Source organism: Artemia sp. Qi Xiang Cuo, chromosome 17 (assembly GCF_049724085.1).
Source record: "Artemia sp. Qi Xiang Cuo chromosome 17, ASM4972408v1, whole genome shotgun sequence".
Taxonomy (NCBI): Eukaryota; Metazoa; Arthropoda; class Branchiopoda; order Anostraca; family Artemiidae; genus Artemia; species Artemia sp. Qi Xiang Cuo.
In genome coordinates, this window is record NC_142810.1 from 47,228,397 (window position 1) to 47,251,355 (window position 22,959).

The 22,959-nt window shown below is 34.9% G+C and overlaps 1 protein-coding gene across 1 annotated transcript in view; it reads right to left on the bottom strand.

Annotated features, from left to right (window-relative positions):
• LOC148942268 (matrix metalloproteinase-2-like) overlaps positions 1 to 12,040 on the bottom strand; it is a 210,179-nt gene extending 198,139 nt beyond the window's left edge. Inside the window, exon 1 of the mRNA XM_089103556.1 lies at positions 11,833 to 12,040. Coding sequence (XP_088959682.1) covers positions 11,833 to 12,006 — 174 coding nt within the window. The 5' untranslated portion in view covers positions 12,007 to 12,040. The remainder of the gene's footprint in view (positions 1 to 11,832) is intronic.
• Positions 12,041 to 22,959: the final 10,919 nt, after the last annotated feature.

Genomic DNA, 22,959 nt, shown 5'->3' on the forward strand with positions numbered 1-22,959 from the left:
ATTTTTATTAGAACATATATATGGCTCATAAATTGGAATTTACACAGAAAACTGTCTCGGTGACACAGTCTCTGCTTACAAAAACAGATTTAGTTAGAAGCTAGATACGTGGGAAGCAACCAGTAGCGTCAGTTTAAAAAAACTTAGGGGGGATGATTTCGATTTTTTTTAATGAAGATCCAAAGAAGGTATCTCAAAATCTACAAGGAGGGGCAATTGCCCCACCTACTCCTTCTACCAACTGGAGTAAAAACAAAGTGACACATTTGATTCAGAAGCCCAATAAAAAAAATACACTTAATAAGAAGAAAATATTCCATAAAGTCGCTATCCCGAGTACAGATCGTACCTGGTATCCGACATTTCCAGAATTCTGAAAATATTACAGCCCAAAACCGTTTGTTAAGCCGTTCTTAAAGGCAGGACCAGTAGGAAAATATAGATCATTCTTACATCTTTAAAGCAGGGTCGTATCCAGGTTTTTTTTCGGGGGGGGGGGGTAAAAAACTTTTACAAACGCACCAAAACTTGTTTATATTCAATTCTGTTACGTTTTTACGAGTGAAACATTTCGGGAGGGTCAAACCCTAAATCCCCCCTGGATATGGCCATAATTTAAAGAATTCTTTTGTGAAGACGCAACAAAATATTACTCAGAATAGAGGGGGGCGAACATTAACAAAATAAAACACCAAAAACTATATTTCTCAAAATTTACATCTTTTTGAAGACACACAAAGATAATAATTCGAAACCTAGGCTAGACGATGGGAAGCATATTCGTTTCTTTTAATTAAAACACCAAAAGGGCATTTCTCAAAATCTAGATATTTCCTCTACAATGTTAATGGGAAAAATGGGACAGGACAATGTGGTTGAGAATGCATTGCCCTGTCGACCCTACTAGCAGCATCATTTTTAACTTCAAAATTTACAAAATTCAATTTTTTTTTAAATTTATGTAAATTTCTTCGTTGAAGAAAAAACCATGGACGATTTTTGTATTCAAAGTCTTGTAGCGCACTTTCATGCTTGTTTTAAAGTTCAAAACGATGTTACAGAGAGAATCAGCAGAGTAATGCATACTCAAAAAAACTTCCATGTTTTGATCCCCCCCCCTCCCCTCCATCACTCCTCCAAATAAAAATGATACGACGTAGTTTTATTTAGCACTAAATTTCAGTTTCTGAGTGTCCAAGTCCAAACCGAAAATTCATATCTACATAAATTATTCCTTTCTTAATAAGACTTTTAGAATAAATTCCAGCTCATTGGTGCTGTTTATCTCTATTTAAACTCAGTTAGTTGATATTTTAATTTCTCATTTTATGGGTTTTGTGGATATCAAATTCAGTTTGATTGTAGCATACATATGGTTGGTAAATCGCTATTTACATGCAAAACTGTCTCGGTGACCATACATGATGGTTCACAGTATCTGGGTAAAAAATAATAATGATAACCATTAAAATCCAGATACATGCACAACAACACATCTGACTAACAAGCCAAATGAAAAACGAAAAAAAAGATACCGTAAAGTGGCTGTCACGCCAAAAACTCGTATCTGAGAATTTCAAACTTCTGAGGGATTTGTCGCCAAAAACGACTCAAAGGCAGAACAATGAACAGACCCTCCTGACAAGGTCCTCCGGACCTTACCTTTGAGAACAGCTTAGCAAATAGTTTATATCAACTATCTCAGACAACCCCTGGGATGTACATTTGTTCAAGGTATTAATAAGATTTTTGCACTTCAGTACTTATCGCCCGTTGTAAATGGGTCCAATTGATTAGTAATGCAATTTAATGCCTATTTTTACCGTCGCAATAGTTACCAACAATTTCTGTTAGATTGCAGAAACAGGATTGTTAATTAAAAAATTGGTAGCTGGGAAAAATGTTTTAATAGAGCACAAAAATTTGAAGTGCCGAGGACAATGGAAAAGAAACCATAATGATGAATTGGTCAAGTGGAAACTTATTCAACCTTTAATATATCTTAAAAAAAAAAGAAAAATCAGGAGTTAAATTTTACATGAAAAAATACCTTCATATGAAGTTTTGGGTAGTCGGCCTAGTAGGTGTCAAACTAAAAAATAAAGAAACATGGCTGAAAAGCCAACTAAAACAAAGCTAAAAACACTTGCTGCGCCATAACCAGGATTTTTGTTAGGGGTGGGTGATTTTCTTCTTTTTTTTGGGGGGGGGAGGGGGTGGGGGTTACAACGAAAACTAAAAAACGGATCAAAAGTTTGTTTATATACATTTTGTTGATTTAGCTTTCCTTTGAAGGTGTCGTTGTCTTTGGGAATAAACACATTGTTAATATTTGAATTTTTACAGACAAAAAGCGTCATCAAACTTAATTAATCAGTTTTGCGAATTTATTTTCACGACTCAACATGGCACCACTGACGGAAGTATGCTACTGCCCAAAAAGCTTTATAATTTTGAAACAACCAAACGAAAAATGTTGGTTTTCAGGTATCAATAAAGTTGGGATTGTTTCAGGATGAGGGGGGAAAACGTTCTCATTTTGATATCCTTGCTTATTTCAGGTTTATGTTCCCTGGCCGAGTTTTTCGTGGGTTATTGTCCTTTTCGGCCGACCTTCTCGGGCTAAACAGAAAGTAGGTCGTCCGTGGTTGGGGTGGGAGGGTGACGTAAAGAAAGATTTAATGGAAATGGGAACTTCCTGGGAGGGCGTAAAGAGGGAGGCTTTGAATAGATTGGGATGGAGGAGGAGCGTGCGCAGCTGGGTTCGCCTCAGGTGGTTTGGTGCTGAAGTGAGTTGTTGTTAGTAGTAGTAGTAATAGTAGTATTTTTTGCAGTCAAGCGATTTTAATGTTTCAGCGCAAGACGACAGTTTTGCTATCAATAGTCGATATTTTCCTTTGTCTATCTAACGAAGATATGTAAAAAATATATAAAAAAAATAGTCACCCGAAGAAAGTTGGGCGACAGGCTTGCTACGGTACTTCAAAAACGTCTAAAGACCCAGCAAGTGAAACGGCGCTCCGACGCCCTAGGCATCAGTATTGGCTCTGGAAGATCTTTATCCTTTTTTATCCTATCTACCGTATCAAATTTGTATAAAATTTTTTAACCTTGTTCTGTAGGTTTTTATCTAGATATAAAATAGGCTACATTGAAAAGGTTTCAGAACACACGAAAATTGAAATTTTTCATATTTTTTTAAGGCAATTTCAGATCAAATAAAAATTCAATTGTCATAACTTGTTGAATGTTTGGATCTGAAACGAATAAATCCTATAATATAAGGGACTTGTCCTTTCGATGCAAGTTACAGCTGTAGGTGTATAAAAAAATCGCATGTTTCAGAGGGAACCTCATGAAAGGGCCACCTTATTATAGATAGGCTAGACCGAAAAAATGTGAAAAGAAAGTCACCCGAAAAATGTTGGGCGAGAAGCTTCTTTCGACGCCTGTCCCTGTAACACAAAAAGAAAAAAGAAAAAAAGCAACTGAAACGTCACTTCGACGCTCTACGTGCCAGCAATGGCTCTGGAGGATCTTTATCCTATTTTATCCTTAAATATGGGATCATAACGTATATTTTATCCTATAGCCTATATGGGATCATTTTTATAAGGTTTTTGAAGTTTGTTTTGTATTTTGTGAGAGTGAAAAATACATTTTACTACTTATATTTTTTTTGAAGCTATATAGTCTATAGATAAATCAAAATACAGAGTAATAATATAAACATATGCCTATATAATGAACATATTTACAAGTAACTATAAATAAATATAAAATCATTATAAATAAATAATGTTTATAAGAAAATTCATAAATACAGTTTTTTTGTAATGTTTTTTAAAAAAGATTCAAATAAGACCTATTTTTCCGTAATTTTAGTAAGTTTAGATCATTCTCTAAGAGTATTGTGGTTTTGGCAAGGTGAATTGTTGGACCTGAAACTCGTAAATCCCATGATATGACCTAGGGGCCGTGTCCTTTCCGTGCAAGTTACAGCGGTAGTCTTGATACATTTCCGAAAAATTCTTTTTTCGGAAATACGCTGTTCACCTGAATCATCAAAATCATACGTTTCACAGGGAACCTCAAGCCTGGGCCACATTTTAGTCACCAAAGCCGTATCCAGGACCTTTTTCGTGGGGGATTCTTTTTAATTCGCTTTCAAATTTAATTTTCCGCTTGTGACGTTAAAATCAAGAAAAACCTCAAGTCTTTCCTAAAACTTGGCTTTCTATCGACCGACGCGACTATGATGTAGCTCAAGCCATGGATGTGATTTGATCATTTCGATTGAGGGGCAAAAGGGAGTCAACACCCAGGGGCTCAGGGGGTATGGGATACCTTTGGGGGAAAGGAGGTTTTCGGGGGTGGCTACTTAAGAAAATCTGTGAAAAATACAAGCCTAAACGTATTTTTATGTGTCTGAGAACCTATTTCGCGAAATCATTTTATAATGGATAGAAAACAACAAACAGTAAAACGTAGCGCTGGCCTTCTCTTCAAGCCGTAACAAAGAAAGCTACATTTGGCAAAGACCCTACTCATTTAATTTCGTAAATATTACACAATACTTATTAAAGAATACACACAAACACATAGAAAAACAAAACATAAAATTAAGTTGGCGGTCCTGCGTATCTAATTGTCTACCCTATCAAACTCAAAACAAAACTATCAGTGCCGCAATTTTTGCCATATCGACGTTAATATTAATAAAAAATTAATTTAAAATGTTCCTCTTAAACTAGTTCAATATTTTTTTTTTGGGGGGGGGGAAATTTGGACCTGGCAACACATAAACCAGTTTCTCACCAATTACCATTGTTAGGTTTACTTAATGAACTATAATATTTCCAAATTATTGGGACAAGGGGCAACTTCCCTCCCAAAGTGACGCCTATGGCTCAAGCTGTAGAATCCAACTAAAGCTTCGTTTTCATGTCACCCGCATCCACCACGGAGTTGGACACGGGCTGTGCTGATTGTCGTTTTGAGTGTCGTGTTCAACACGGAAAAGAACATGGGTCTTTTCAGAACCAATGTTTAACCCTGCCTTTCTGGTGTGTTAAAATTTTGATGAACCCGTGGTCGACACACTTGGAACTCGCAAGATGAAAACGCTTTAAAGTTTGGCTGGGAACCGAGAACCTGAAAACGATTTTTATAAAAACCGCTCAAAATACCCTTCAAACCCAGTGTCTGAAAACAACTTAATAAGCATATTACCAGTGAAAAATATTTGAAACTTGTCTTTTACCCTTCTTTCCCCCTGCTGGCATCAGCGAATATTTCGTGTCAAAACAAGATATGCTAATGGATTGTTTTTGTAAAGACTAGACAAAAAGGTGGTACTAGATCATAAAAGTGGACCACCGGAAGATGGCTGTCATTTTCACCCTTCTAAATAAACCTTTGACTTTTCACCCTAACCTGCTCGGGCATATGTTAACATTTTGAATTTTATATGCCAAAGCTTATCTCAGCTGTATAGGTTCAGCATTGTTTCATGGAGTCTAAGATATTGCCATTTTGATAGGAGCTGTTCAGAAGTCAAATCGATCAACGTCAAATTTTTCAGGTTCTACGTATATTTTGCAGCCGTTTTAATACGAAAATATCGACATCTAGTTAAATCGGCCGAGGAAATATCAATGCGTGCTATTCAGATACGACATGTTCGCCTGTTCTTTTTTGTGACGGGGGGGAGGGGAGGAATAGACACTTTATTTGATCCGGAATGTAGTTTATTTGGGGACGCCCAGGCCTCAAGCCCCTGCGCACGTCTTAGATGTCAAATTGAGTAACAGTATATTTTTTCTAGATTTTTATAATAGCTTGCTATATTTCCACATTATATCATTTCGATACTATCACAAGTTATTCAAAAGTCAAAGGGATCAACTTCAAACTTTTAGATTTCATAATAATGACTAAGCCGTATCCGGGGAGGGGGGAGGATTTACGAAGTTTGCCCCCCCCCCCCAAAAAAAAAATTGTCCGACTCCAAAGAAAAGGAACAAAAACGTACATAAACAAATTGTTAATGCATTTTGTGAAGTTCTTTTGTAGACCTCCTACAAAAGAACATTATTCAGCGGGTATTTATTCAGCGGGACCTCCACCCCGCTGAATAAATACCCCTCCTCCCCTGAAGAAAATCCGGATACGCCTTTGAATATTGATATTGCAATACTTCAACATTGTAGCATTGTAACACTGATATAAGTCGTTCAGTAGTCAAAGGGACCAGCTTCAAATGTTCTAAATTTTATTATACCCTAAATAATAGGACTGAAATCTTGATAAAATATGCACTGATATACAACTGATTAACTTAGGTTCTTCTGTTTTATCATATATATTCCAAAATGATAATCCAAAATTTTGGCAATGTTAAATCCTTATTTTTTACGACAAGTTACATTAGGTTGGTTTTATTTTATTAAATTTATTCTAATTTTGATGTTCCAATACCTCTACATTGCAATACTGATGCAAGCAATTCAGAAGTCAAACGGGGATCAACTTCAAGTTTTTTTTGAGCAGACAAAATACAAAATTTTGTGCATACAAACTACATAATACAAAATTCCTATGTTGAAATAATACAATTCTAATATGAGCAGTTTCGGCGTCAAATCGACTGAATTCAGATATTTTAATGTTACAATTTTGCAATATTCATACTGCAATATACTGATGCGAATGCTGATACACAATGCTGATACGAACCGTTCTGAAGTCGCGATCAGCTCTAAATTTTGAGGGTTTTGCTTCAGATAAAACGATATTAAATTATTGTAATTTTACATTGCACTATTGTAATATTGCATTGTAATATCGATTACCTGAAGATTCACATTTGGTACTGGTTAAGAGAGCGGTAAGTACGCGATAACTGAAATTTCGTTAATGCTAATGCAATAAAACAAAATAAGATGAAAATATAATAGTTTATGAACAAATTTGGGCTATATATTTGCACATTAGGGGGGAGCGGTGGGGGTAAAGCATAGCATAAATTACATACGGAACCCAACCTAACCTAACCCAACCTAGGTACCGTTTATTCCCCCTAAACCCCAAAAAATAAAGTTTAAATATACTAGAGACGCCTTTGCTCAATCCCTATGTATTGGAGACTACCCGGTTATTATTCTATCTGATCTTCAATACAATTGTCGCGTGCTTACCGCTTTCTTAACCAGTACCACCATTTTTTTAACAATGCATCAAAAACTTGTTTATATACATTTTCGTCACTTTTTCTTCAGTTCACATAAAATTTCGGGGAGGGGCTTCAAACCCGGTAACGTCCCCCAGGTACGGCCTTGACTGCAATACGGCAACATGATACTGTAACATTTATATTGAAATATTGTAAAAATGTAACATAGTGGCACCAATACAAAACTTTAAGAGGCGTTCAAAAGTTAATTAATTAACTTCATATCTTTTCCTTTATTCCGTTAAGTTTTGACAAGATTGTAGAAATGCAATATTGATACATCCCGTTCAGTAATAAAAGTGATCAACTTCACATTTTTATCTTTTATTTTAAAAATGCAGTATCTCAGTAACCAAATTTAACAATTTGGATCAGAAGCTAGACCTATTTTCGCTTCAAAGCACTGGAGTGACTATACGACAAGAAGGATAGATAGATAAATAATAAGTGATACTCCAAAATAACAAAAAACATGTCCACATAACTCATTTTGGGCTAAATGTGCTAAAACAAAGTACTTTACATCTTATTTGGGGCTAAAACAAAATAGTTTACAGTGAACCAGTCACAGAACAAATATTAAACAGTAGCAACAATTCCTATCCTCTCCATTAACGATAGTTGGTACACATCAGTTCCACACCTTTTTTCATGACTCTGCCTTCTTTAATATTTATGCTAAGGTAGTAGCTGAAGCTATTGCTGTGACGCAAAGGGAAACTCCCCTTTCCACCCGCTTAGAGTGTCTCATTTCTGAATCAAATTTTGCAGCTGTTTAATATTTATACAGTGGCACCAGTTGACTAGCTTTACGATAAAAAACGACGATATATCATCTTTTCCACTTTCTTCATTCTTTTTTGTACGGCATTAACCGATTTTAGCGGGTGAGCGGTTCACTTCTGCCTCTCGGTCCAATGTGGTTTTTTGTAACCTATTTTCTTTTAGAAGAGTTCTACCGGCACAAATGCTTCGTCAGCAAAGAGAATTATGTTTCCCTAATAGGCTAGGGGAGGGGGTTTGGACCTCTCTAAATTTTCCAAAAATACAAGCAAAACCTTGGAAAGGCTTGTTTTTTTGTTTTTTATTGGCAAGAACAGGCATAAATCTTACTCGCCATGACCAGCATGGGGAACAAATAAGTTGCAAGGGTGGGAATCTTCAGGTTCATGCCCCTTTCAAATTTTAAAATGTTCACGAGTGTCTCATTAATTTACACGTAAATTAGATTATGGAGTTTATAAGCCCCCTCCCTGATTTCAGGACCCTAAAGACTAGTCAAGTAATACAAACATATGACAGATGCCAAATTGTACAGTGCTCGGGGGAAATCGAACAATCATCTTAAAAAACTTAGAAATCACCAAAAGGAAGCATACAGTTCCAGCTATCTATTTAGTTTTAATCCAGTTAGGAATAAGTGCGACTCTACCCTTCATGGGGGTTAGAGGTGGGTGACAACGCTACACCTACTTGCGGCAATTACTTTTCATTTTCCAGTTTGACGTCATTATTCTTTGTAGTTTCTGCTCCTTCTATGTTTAAATTCTGGAGTCCGGTGCGTTCTTTTTTTTATGTTTTTTTTTCTTCTTATTTTTTTTTACAGTAGACGTAGCCATCGCAGAAGCAGCCGTGTAACTGTCGCAGGAACGGTAGAAGTTGTTGTGGTGGGAATAGTAACAAGAATAGTCGTGGGTGGAGAAGTCATGATAAGAGTAGCCTTAGTGGGGAAGCAGTCATGGTACGTGTAGTAGTGGGATAGGAGTAGTAGTCTTGGTAGGAGCAATCGTGGACATAGCAGTCTTTATGTAAACATTAGTATGACTGGTATGAGTTTAGCAGTAACATTTGTTACAGAGGTACTCCTGGTAGGAGCAGCGCCTGTGCAGTCAGCAGTCGATGAATTTTTGTTTCTACGGTCCAGGATATTTAGCATAATGGATACATCTCTCAAAAATGAAACACTAATATCATCCCCGCTTTTAGGAAAAGTTGCCCACAAAACTGTAAAAAGCCCAATAGCATTTCCTTAGCTCCATCTGTCGTCAAAGTCTTTGTCATCATCCTCTTGAACCGTTCCCGAAATGTACGGCAGAGCAAAAAAAAAACAAAAAAAAAAAAAAGAGGGAAATATAGGCACTGGCGACACTCCATGCGGATACAGTACCACTATTTGACAAGATCTGGTTGTAGCACCGTACTGCAACAAGATTTTTAGGTTGCAACAAACACTGAAGCACCAATCCACGAGTCGGCAAGAAACGATCTATATTTTCACCTATGTCATAGCTGCTTTTGTCTCGGCCAGAAGGAACACCATATGGGCTACTATACGTGGCGATGGAGTACCTGGTATATTCGGATTCTTGACTCCTATCCAGAATATGCTCACTCCTGCAAGCTCAATGCACAAATGTTTGTGTCAAGGTGTGAGTAGAATGACTTTTGACACCTTTCTCTGCCTTCGAGATAATGGAGGATGTTTGTTAAAGATCAGTCATAACAGGGTATAACCTACCCTGTTTAATTTTGCCGTTGATTGGATTCTAAGGACCGTAGACAAGTGTGAAGTGTTGGGATTGGTCTCTATTTTTCTGTTAAGGAACTAGACTATGCTAAAAATGCTGATATCCTTACAATCTCTCCCCCTCCCCTCAAAAAGATTAATCAATGCTAAATGATGGAGCTGTCAGAGCCCAAAACATAAGTCTAAAAATACATCTTCCAACAACTACGATGATGAAAACACAACGATGGGATAGAACTTCCATAACATTAAATAGCAGCCCATTGGAGGAGTGTTCAAAAGTTTAAGAACGTCGGATCCGTCATGGCGCCTGATCACAAAGTTGCTGAAGAGATCGATAGACGACTACTTCGGCCTTTGCAGTCTTCCTTCAGCTTCTAAAATATCCCTGAAGACCGCGACTTTCTGAACTCATTAAGGGAACTAAAAATGAACCTCCAATCCGGTTAGAAGAAAGCTTGATCCGTTCTTTCAGAATTGCCTTGCTAGATGTACATTTCAATCACATACAGGGCCATCCAGGATTCTTTCAGGAGGGGGTAATTTTTGTTTGATGAGTGAGGGGTAAGGTTTTTCAGCTGCATTTTACGGCCAATTTACAAGCAAGAGAACTATTTTGAGGGTGACCAAACCCTATACTACCTCACCTCACCCCCCTGGACACGTCCCTGATCGCACAGGACGGGATTTATCGATTTCCACGGAGATGGGGCTTAATTTGATGTATAGGAAAGGCTCATTTAAGGAAGTTGGAGGAAATCCCTAGAAACAACCAAAAAGAGGCAAATTCTATAGAACTAAAACAAATTTATGAGACTATTGAAATTCAGTTTCCCTGGCCTTGTGAGGGCCAAAGACTTTGAGGGCGCAAAACGAACTTCTAACACGCAGAATTAATCACTCACTCACTCTAAGCATTTCATTAATTGTTCATAAATTAGCTTTATTTACAAACCACGTTTGCAGTAACTGTACTTTTGACCAAAACGAATTATAGTTCTTAAATAAACGTTATTCCTAAATAACAAGAAGCAAAAAAGTTACTACACGGCAATTATCCCGACATAACTTACCATGAAACATACTTTGGGTGCCCAAGCCTAAAACAGGGTTTCTTGGCCGTTAAAAAAGAAAAAAAGCATACGCAAGCAAGCACGAATAACAAGCTTATAGCGCTTACAGCTCTAAATTACTAGGTTAAAAGGAATATTTAGAACTGCGTATATACACAAGGGGTCTTTAGATCCAATCCCTTACCGAAAAGTGTAGATTTTTACAGTTTTCCTCGTACTCTCTTAAATTTCTACATTGTAATTCACATAATTTTTTGCCTCGGGGGGGGGAGTCTTATGGGGGGGAGCCCCTTTAAACGAGATACGGGCGCCCTTCCCTTGAAATAAATTCCTATATATTATTCGACGATTCAACAGATATATAAAAATATACATTATTTGGTAATTTTCGCTCTTTCTGAAAAGTTCTTTAAACCAGTCCTAGGATACACACACCCCACCCTATGTGAACATGTGTTCTGATCAGATTGTTCGCGGTAGGCTTAAAATACAAAAATAAGAATTCTTTATCATAATTTATAACCTTACCAGTTCCAGTCTCAACCCGTGCTGGTATATGGCAACACCGTAAATATCAGACCAAAAAAACAAATAAAGCTGGGGAGGCAGACATATAAGAAGAGAGGGGCCTTCGTCCCCAACTCTAAAAGAAAACAATTTTAGAATTTTACATAATCTGCGATAATTTCTTATATTTTTTTTTCATAATACTCCCTTTCTGCAACTTAAATTATTTTCCCCTCCTCCTTCCAAAATACCGGTTCGTATAAGCCTGACTAGAGACCAAGCGTACATCCAGAATTTTTGTTCGATGGGGGAGGTACAATATAAAACTTAAAAAAAACACATTAAAAATTGGTTCATATTCATTTTTGTCACGTTTTTACGAGTCGGACAAAAATTTGGGGGAAGGGGGTTTCAAACCCCGTTACCCCCCCCCCCCCCCCCCTATCCACGAACACGACCTTACTACAGACTAATTCGGGGAACAAACTTACAATATGATCATCTATTCCAGTTTTCCGTTTTCGTCTTGAATACTTCAAACTGTGCTCAACACCTTTTTCTTTGTGACTGTTTGAATTTACGGTGACTTCTTTCACTGGGATTCCGTGACCGGTATCAGCATATAACACTATGGCCATAGCACTAAGTAGCACACTAATCAACATAGTGTGTAATAGACTAAAGGAACTATCTTTGGTTTTATTCTAAAAAAAAAGGAATAGACACAATTAGATCTGGTCAGCAGTCAATTGTCGTAGGTTTCAATTTCAGAATTCTGATTTCCTCATTTGAAGGCAATGTTCAGAATCCGAAAAATAAAATTTATAAATTAATTATATAATCAAATTATATAACTAATTAATAACACTTACAAAAAAATAATAATTAATTATACATAATAAAAAATAGAGATACGAAAAAGAATTATACAGAAAAATAGGAAAGAGAGTTATAAAACAAACACATATGATTTACTGAGGTCTTTGAAAGTCCACCGTGTAAAGGGTCTATTAAAATTGCAACTTCAGAATTCTGATTTCCTCATTGGAAGGTGATTACCAAAATACCGGCATGTTAACATCTATTCCTAGGCCAAGGGTAAAACAAAAAAAAAAGAAAAAAAGGAGAAACAATAAAAAGAATTATACAAAGAAATAAGAAAAAGGAATACAAAACAAATTAATAAGATTTGATGAGGTCTTTAAAGTCCATCAGGTAAAACGACCTAAGCTTGCAGATTCTGAGTCCCGATTGGCTCACTAGAAGGGGGTTATCAAAATCCGACATATGAACACTTATACACAGGCCTACTAAGCAAATAACAGGAGAAATAAGAGAAAGAATTACACAAAGAAATAAGAAACTGAATGATAAAAGATATGCACAATATTTGGTGAGACTTGCAGTTTCAGAATTCTGAATTCAGAAATATGCGTAGGCCTCAAACAAAAATTAAATAAGAAAATAATTATACAAACAAATAAGAAAAAAAATAAAATGAATAAATAAAATTAGGGGATGCCTCTTAGTAGCGCATTACGTCAGGGCCGATTAAGCTTGCAATTTCAGAGCTTGGATTACCTCATTAAAAAAAAAAAACTAAGAAAAATTATAGTTTGCGTGGAGAAAATTAAAGATAAGAACGAGAAATCTCTCCCAGCTCTCTTTTTTTGTACAACAAAAGCTTTTTTTAAGTGAAGGTATATCCATACATGATTGTCAAGCATAAAAAAAAACAGCCAATAGCCAAAACGATAACTAGCAAATATCCGAGAACCAAGGGCCAGGGGCAAACAAGATGGTGACCAATAAGAATAAATATCAAGCAAATTAGTACAACACCCTATAAAAATAATTAAGCAAATAATAAAAATAATTAAATCAAACAGGTCTTGGGAAAAAAATCAACTCCACCTAACATCGCTTAGCAAACTCCTACAACTGTATTTTTTTCTTTATTATTCTTTTTTAGTGATTCCGACTTAGCATACTCATTAGAACCACTCCTGCTTCTGGGGTCTTCTTTATAGGTAGCTTTACTTTTTTCTCAGCTGTGGTCTGGGTTCTAGATAAAAGGAAGGATAAGGATCCTCCAGAGTCAATGCTGGAACATAGGGCGTCGATACGACGTTTCAATTGCTGGGTCTTTTCTACAGGGGCAAGCAGCAGGCTTGCCACCTAGCCTTGCGGCAGCAGGGACCTTTCTCTGGGTCCCATATTACCAAGCAGAGCATAAACAAATAAACGTTTAAATTAGGATAAGTCCGTCTAAATTAATGGACTTGTCCCCATTTAAACGTTTATTGGTTCGTCATAGAAAAGCAGTGTGGTCTGGGAAAAGGATACCCAATTTAATGTTTTACGTCGAAAAAAAAGCAGAGCATCAATTCACTATGCTATCAGAAGGTCAGCTGGCATTGATGACATTGGAAAAAAATGAGATCAAACAACTTAAAAAGAATATATTGGCAACGTAAAAAAAAATATTACTTTACAATGAGGGGTACCTCAATATTACAATGTAGGATACTTGAATATTACAAGATAGGGTCTATGCTCTGAGCGTTAATTCAACTGATTATTCAAAATGAATGGAATAAGACTTGACAGATTTCCAGCGGCTACTTACCGAAACCCGATAAACACACGAACTATCTAAGCATAATAATCTAGGGAAGGCGCCAGAACATTGACACGTCAGGACCACTACCGTCAGGACCTCGACAAAATCCGTCATAACATCGACAAAAAATAAGTCAGAACATCAACATGTCAGGACATCGACAGTCACAATTGCTACCTGTCAGAACATCGACACGTCAGTTCATCGACAGTCACAATCAATACCCGTCAGAACGTCGACAGTCATAACATCTACACGTCATAACATCAAATTTTTTTCCATAATGAAAATCTGTCACAACCACAAACCGTCAGAAAGTCGACAGTCATAACATCGACACGTCATAACATCTTAAAAAATTTTCATAACGAAAATCCGTTAGAACCACTAACCGTCAGAACATCGACAGTCATAACATCGACAAGTCATAACATCTAAAATTTTAAAACTTTAGTTTTTTGGGGTTTACGGGGGAAAAGGTACCTAGGTTAGGTTAGGTTATGTATTTGATATATACTATGCTTTATCCCCACCCCCTGATGTGTAAATATATAGCTGAAATTTGTTTTTAAACTATTACATGCTTATTACTATTATATAAACTTATACATTTTTTTTTTCATAACAAAAATCCGTCAGAACCACTACCAGTCAGAACGTCGACTGTCACAATATCGACACATAATAGCAACTAATTATTTTTTTTAGATGTTATAATTTGTCGATGTTGTGGCCATCAACGTTCTGACGGGTAGTAATTTTTACTGCCGATGAACAGACGTGTCGATGTTATAACTGTTGACGTTCCGACGGGTCGTTATTGTGATTGTTCGTAAACTGAGGTGTTGATGTTATGACTGTCGACGTTCTGACGGTTAGCGATTGTGACTGTTGATGAGCTGACGTGTCAATGTTATGACTGTCGACGTTCTGACGGTTAGCGATTGTGACTGTCGATGAGCTGACGTGTCAATGTTATGACTGTCGACGTTAGTAGAGTAGTACCTACCATTTTGCTTAGACGTATAGGAATCTCCATGTTATTCTAGACCTTTATGTTCCTTTCTGTGTTATTCTGGACCTTGTATACGCCTTTTCAAAGAGATTCCTTTCTGTGCTATTCTGGACCTTGTATACGCCGTTTCAAAGAGATTCCTTTCTGTGTTATTCTGGACCTTGTATACGCCCTTTCAAAGAGAGTGAGTATCCTCTCACATGGCCTAATACTTCTATAGAAGCTCTACACCTTTTCAAAGAGATTCAGAGCTCCCTCAGATGGCATTCCATTTCTACGACTTTATGTTCCATCCTGTTTTATTTGCGGCCTACAGGTCATCACACTCTTTGCCAAGAGATTAAACCAGTATTGTCTATAACTTAATTTACGTTGGTTAAACTTCCGATGGTTAAGAAAGCGTAACAGGTAATTAAAGTATGAGAAATGGGATGCTATAATTAGAATGATTTTAAGTTGAAACATTGTGACGTGAAAATAACTCAGTTATTTGCTTGCGTGTATAGGAATTCCCATGTTATTTGCTTGCTTGTATTTTGTGTTAAAATAAGTAGTTTTTATATCTTTTTAAAAGAGTTTTAAGGGGTTTGAGAGACTCAGTTGCCTAATTCCGTGTGATGTTAAACTTCCGATGGTTAAGAAAGCGTAACAGGTAATTAAAGTATGAGAAATGGGATGCTATAATTAGAATGATTTTAAGTTGAAACATTGTGACGTAAAAATAACTCAATTATTTGCTTGCGTGTATAGGAATTCCCATGTTATTTGCTTGCTTGTATTTTGTGTTAAAATAAGTAGTTTTTATATCTTTTAAAAGAGCTTTAAGAGGTTTGAGAGACTCAGTTGCCTAATTCCGTGTGATTTTTCTTTACTTGATGGTCATTAAAAACGAAATTTTTGTGTTAAATAATTAGTTTTTTTATCTTTTAAAAGAGCTTTAAGGGGTTTGAGAGACTCAGTTGCCTAATTCCGTGTGATTTTACTTTACTTGATGGTCATTAAAAACGAAATTTTTGTGTAAAATAAGTATTTTTTGTATCTTTTAAAAGAGATTTACGGGGATTGAAAGACTCAGTTGCCGGATTCCATGTGATTTTTCTTTACTTGGTGGTCATTTGTTGTATCTTTTAAAAGAGCTTTACAGGGTTTGAGAGACTCAGTTGCCTTATTACGTGTGATTTTTCTTTACTTGCTGGTCATTAAAAACGATATTTTTGTGTTAAATAAGTAGTTTTTGTATCTTTTAAAAGAGCTTTAAGGGATTTGAGAGACTCAGTTGCCTGATTCCGTGTGGTTTTTCTTTACTTGGTGCTCATTAAAAACAAAGTTTTTGTGTTAAATAAGTAGTTTTTGTCTCTTCTAAAAGAGCTTTACGGTGTTTTAGAGACTCATTTGTAGATTTCCGAGTAGTTTTTCTTTACTTGGGGTAAAATAAAAAAGAAAATATATATTTATAGAAGAAGTTTTTGTATATTTATAATTAGCTTTAAGGGGATTGAGAGACTCAGGTGCCGGATTCCTTGTGGTTTTTCTTTACTTGGTGGTCATTAAAAACGAAATTTTTGTGTTAAATAAGTAGTTTTTGTATCTTTTAAAAGAGATTTAAGGGGATTTAGAGACTCAGTTGCCTAATTACGTGTGGTTTTTCTTTACTTGTTGGTCATTAAAAACTAAATTTTTGTGTTGAATAAGTAGTTTTTGTATCTTTTAAAAGAGCTTTACAGGGTTTGAGAGACTCAGTTGGCTAATTCCGTGTGGTTTTCCTTTACTTGGTGGTCATTAAAAACGAAATTTTTGTGTTAAAGAAGTAGTTTTTGTATCTTTTAAAAGAGCTTGACGGGTATTGAGAGACACAGTTGCCGGATTCCGTGTGGTTTTTCTTTACTTGATGGTCATTAAAAACGAAATTTTTGTGTTAAATAAGTAGTTTTTGTATCTTTTAAAAGAGCTTTACGGGGATTGAGAGACTCAGTTACCGGATTCCGTGTGGTTTTCCTTTACTTGGTGGTCATTAAAAACTAAATTTTTGTGTTAAATAAGTAGTTTTTTGTATCTTTTAAAAGAGCTATACGGGTATTGAGAGACTCAGTTGCCTAATTCCGTGTGGTTTTTCTTTACTTGATGGTCATTAAAAACGAAATTTTTGTCTTAAATAAGTAGTTTTTGTATCTTTTAAAAGAGCGTTAAGGGGATTGAGAGACTCAGTTTACTTATTCCGTGTGGTTTTTCTTTACGTGATGGTCATTAAAAACGAAATTTTTGTGTTAAATAAGTAGTTTTTGTATCTTTTAAAAGAGCTTTACGGGTATTGAGAGACTCAGTTGCCGGATTCCGTGTGGTTTTTTCTTTACTTGGTGTTCATTAAAAAAGAAATTTTTTGTGTTAAATAAGTAGTTTTTGTATCTTTTAAAAGAGCTTTAAGGGGTTTGAGAGACTCAGTTGCCTGATTCCGTATTTTGCAAAGTTCATTTTGAATTTCTTTCGTTGAAATGCAAGAGTTGTAATATTTCACTATTGTTTGGTTGTGGTTTATCTTGTCACAGTTACATTTTCTTGATTTTTCAAAGTTCATTTTGAATTTCATTCGCTGAAATGCAAGAGTTGGAATATTTCAGTAGTGTTTGGTTGTGGTTTATCTTGTTACAATTACATTTTATTGATTTTTCAAAGTTCATTTTGAATTTCTTTCGTTGAAATGCAAGAGTTTGAATATTTCAGTAGTTTTTGGTTGTGGTTTACCTTGTCACAGTTTCAGTTTATTCATTTTACAAAGTTCATTTTGAATTTCTTTAGATGAAATGCAAGAGTTGGAATAGTTCAGTAGTGTTTGGTTGTGGTTTACCTTGTCACAGTTACAGTTTCTTGATTTTTCAAAGTTCATTTTGAATTTCTTTAGTTGAAATGCAAGAGTTGTAATATTTCAGTAGTGTTTGGTTGTGGTTTACCTTGTCACAATTACATTTTCTTGATTTTTCAAAGTTCATTTTGAATTTCTTTCGTTGAAATTCAAGAGTTTGAATATTTCATTAGGGTTTTGTTTGTGGTTTACCTTGTCACAGTTACATTTTCTTGATTTTTCAAAGTTCATTTTGAATTTCTTTCGCTGAAATGTACGAGTTGGAATATTTCAGTAGTGTTTGGTTGTGGTTTACCTTGTCACAGTTTCATTTTCTTTATTTTTCAAAGTTCATTTTGAATTTCGTTCCTTGAAATGCAGAAGTTGGAAAATTTCAGTAGTGTTTTGTTGTGGTTTACCTTGTCACAGTTACATTTTCTTGATTTTTCAAAGTTCATTTTGAATTTCTTTCAATGAAATTCAATAGTTGGAATATGTCAGTATTTTTCTTACTTGGTGTACCTTGTAACAGTTATATTTTCTTGATTTTTCATAGTTGATTTTTAATTTCTTTAGTTGAAATGAAAGATTTTTAATATTTCAGTTGTGTTTTTTTTTGTTTGACCTTGTCACAGTTACATTTTATTTATTTTTCAAAGTTCATTTTGAATTTCTTTCGCTGAAATGCAAGAGTTGTATTACTTCAGTAGTTTTTGTTTGTTGTTTACCTTGTCACAGTTACATTTTCTTGATTTTTCAAAGTTCATTTTGAATTTCTTTCGTTGAAATGCAAGAGTTGGAATATTTCAGTAGTGTTTGGATGTGGTTTACCTTGTCACAGTTACATTTTCTTGATTTTTCAAAGTTCATTTTGAATTTCTTTCGTTGAAATGCAAGAGTTGGAATATTTCAGTAGTGTTTGGTTGTGGTTTACCTTGTCAAAGTTACATTTTCTTGATTTTTCAAAGTTCATTTTGAATTTCTTTCGCTGAAATGCAAGAGTTGGAATAGTTCAGTAGTGTTTGGTTGTGGTTTACCTTGTCACAGTTACATTTTATTGATTTTTCAAAGTTCATTTTGAATTTATTTCGTTGAAATGCAAGAGTTGGAATATTTCAGTAGTGTTTGGTTGTGGTTTACCTTGTCACAATTACATTTTCTTGATTTTTCAAAGTTCATTTTGAATTTCTTTCGCTGAAATACAAGAGTTGGAATATTTCAGTAGTGTTTGGTTGTGGTTTACCGTGTCACAGTTACATTTTCTTGATTTTTCAAAGTTCATTTTGAATTTCTTTCGCTGAAATGCAAGAGTTGGAATATTTCAGTAGTGTTTGGTTGTGGTTTACCTTGTCACAGTTGCATTTTCTTGATTTTTCAAAGTTCATTTTGAATTTCTTTCGTTGAAATGCAAGAGTTGGAATATTCCAGTAGTGTTTGGGTTGTGGTTTACCTTGTCACAGTTACATTTTCTTGATTTTTCAAAGTTCATTTTGAATTTCTTTCTCTGAAATGCAAGAGTTGGAATATTTCAGTAGTATTTGGTTGTGGTGTACCTTGTCACAGTTATATTTTCTTGATTTTTCAAAGTTAATTTTGAATTTCTTTTGTTGAAATACAATAGTTGGACTATTTCAGTAGTTTTTGTTTGTGTTTTAAGTTGAAACAGTTTAATTTTCTTTATTTTTCAAATTTCATTTTGAATTTCTTTCGATGAAATGCAATATTTGGAATATTTCAGTAGTGTTTGGTTGTGGTTTACCTTGTCAAAGTTACATTTTCTTGATTTTTCAAAGTTCATTTTGAATTTCTTTCGTTGAAATGCAAGAGTTGGAATATTTCAGTAGTGTTTGGTTGTGGTTTACCTTGTCACAGTTACATTTTCTTGATTTTTCAAAGTTCATTTTGAATTTCTTTCGTTGAAATGCAAGAGTTGGAATATTTCAGTAGTGTTTGGTTGTGGTTTACCTTGTCACAGTTACATTTTCTTGATTTTTCAAAGTTCATTTTGAATTTCTTTCGTTGAAATGCAAGAGTTGGAATATTTCAGTAGTGTTTGGTTGTGGTTTACCTTGTCACAGTTGCATTTTCTTTATTTTTCAAAGTTAATTTTGAATTTCTTTCGTTGAAATGAAAGAGTTGTAATATTTCAGTAGTGTTTGGTTGTGGTTTCCATTGTCACAGTTACAATTTCTTGATTTTTCACTGTTCATTTTTAAATTCTTTCATTGAAATGCAAGAGTTGGTATAGTTCAGTAGTGTTTGGTTGTGGTTTACCTTGTCACAGTTACATTTTCTTGATTTTTCACAGTTCATTTTGAATTTCTTTCGTTGAAATGCAAGAGTTGGAATATTTCAGTAGTGTTTGGTTGTGGTTTACCTTGTCACAGTTACATTTTCTTGATTTTTCAAAGTTCATTTTGAATTTCTTTCGTTGAAATGCAAGAGTTGGACTCTTTCAGTCGTGTTTGGTGATGGTTTACCTTGTCACAGTTAGATTTTCATGATTTTTCAAAGTTCATTTTGAATTTCTTTCGCTGAAATGCAAGAGTTGGAATATTTCAGTAGTGTTTGGTTGTGGTGTACCTTGTCACAGTTGCATTTTCTTGATTTTTCAAAGTTCATTTTGAATTTCGTTCGTTGAAATGCAAGAGATGGAATATTTCAGTTGTGTGTGGCTGTGGTTTACCTTGTCACAGTTACATTTTCTTGATTTTTCAAAGTTCATTTTGAATTTCTTTCTTTGAAATTCAATAGTTGGAATATTTCAGTAGTGTGTGGTTGTAGTTTACCTTGTCACAGTTATATTTTCTTGATTTTTAAAAGTTCATTTTGAATTTATTTAGTTGAAATTCAAGATTTTGAATATTTCAGTAGTGTTTGGTTGTGGTTTACCTTGTCACAGTTTCATTTTCTTGATTTTTTAAAAATTCATTTTGAATTTCTTTCGTTGAAATGCAAGAGTTGGAATATTTCAGTAGTGTTTGGTTGTGGTTTACCATGTCACAGTTATATTTTCTTGATTTTTCAAAGTTCATTTTGAATTTCTTTTGTTGAAATGCAAGAGTTGTAATTTTTGAGTAGTTTTTGGGTATGTTGTACCTTGTCATTGTTATATTCTCTTGATTTTTCAAAGTACATTTTTTATTTCTTTCCTTGAAATGCAAGAGTTGGACTATTTAAGTAGTTTCTGCCTGTTATTTACAGTGCGCAATTACATATTATTTATTTTTAAAAGTTCATTTTGAATTTCTTTCGTTGAAATTCAAGAGTTGGAATATTTCAGTAGTGTTTGCTTGTGGTTTACCCTGTCACAGTTACATTTTCTTGATTTTTCAAAGTTCATTTTAAAATCATTCAAGAAACGTGATTAAACACGTTTTTAAACTACATGCTATTTGCATGCCTTTCCTTGGGACCTTTCCAAACGAGCGGGGATTCCCCGCTGGTTCCTACACATTGCAAAAAGTGAGCAGTACGAAAACTCCACATTTTCAACCAGACTGGTTTTTTAGACAACACACCCACAGAGATGACACACACACATAGAAACGAGACACGCACAGACACGACACACAAACAGAGTCATAGTGAGAGAGATATCCAAAAGTTGGGTTGACCTAGGTTCACTTAGAGTGGCGCGCCACTCTAAGTGAACCTAGGTCAACCCAACTTTGTCGATATCTCTCTCACTATGACTCTGGGTGTGTGTCGTGTCTGTGCGGGGCGCGGTGCGCGGTGTGGGTGTCCTCTCGGGGGGTGTGTTGTCTAAAAAACCAGTCTGGTTGAAAATGTGGAGTTTTCGTACTGCTCACTTTTTTGCAATGTGTAGGAACCAGCGGGGAATCCCCGCTCGTTTGGAAAGGTCCCAAGGAAAGGCATGCAAATAGCATGTAGTTTAAAAACGTGTTTAATCACGTTTCTTGAATGATTTTAAAATGAACTTTGAAAAATCAAGAAAATGTAACTGTGACAGGGTAAACCACAAGCAAACACTACTTAACTAATCCAACTATATCAATTAAGATAAAGTAAATAAAAAATAAAATATTAAAAATCAACAAAATGTAACTGTGACAATTTAAACCACAACCAAACAATACTGAAATATTCCAACTCTTCCATTTCAACGAAATAAATTCAAAATGAACTTTGAAAAATCAAGAATATGTAACATAAAGAAAATGTAACTGTGACAAGTTAAACCACAACCAAACACTACTGAAATATTCAAACTCTTGCATTTCAACTAAATAAATTCAAAATGAACTTTGAAAAATCAAGAATATGTAATTGTGACAAGGTAAATCACAACCAAACAGTACTGAAATATTCCAACTCTTGCATTACAAAGAAAGAAAATCAAAATGAACTTTGAAAAATAAAGATAATGTAATTGTGACAAGGTAAAACACAACCAAACACTACTGAAATATTCCAACTCTTGCATTTCAACAAAAGAAATTCAAAATGAACTTTGAAAAATCAAGAAAATGTAACTGTGACAAGGTAAACCACAACCAAACACTAGTGAAATATTCCAACTCTTGCATTTCAACGAAAGAAATTCAAAATGAACTTTGAAAAAATCAAGAAAATGTAACTGTGACAAGGTAAACCACAACCAAACACTACTGAAATATTCCAACTCTTGCATTTCAACAAAAGAAATTCAAAATGAACTTTGAAAAATCAAGAAAATATAACTGTGACAAGGTAAACCACAACCAAAAACTACTGAAATATTCCAACTCTTGCATTTCAAAGAAAGAAATTCAAAATGAACTTTGAAAAATCAAGAAAATGAAACTGTGACACGGTAAACCACACCCAAACACTACTGAAATATTCCAACTCTTGCATTTCAACGAAAGAAATTCAAAATGAACTTTGAAAAATCAAGAAAATGTAACTGTGACAAGGTAAACCACAACCAAACACTACTGAACTATTCCAACTCTTGCATTTCAGCGAAAGAAATACAAAAAGAAAAATGAACAATAAAGAAAATGAAACATTGACATGGTAAAAAAAAAACAAACACTACTGAAATATTCCAACTCTTGCATTTCAGCGAAAGAAATTCAAAATGAACTTTGAAAAATCAAGAAAATGTAACTGTGACAAGGTAAACCACAACCAAACAC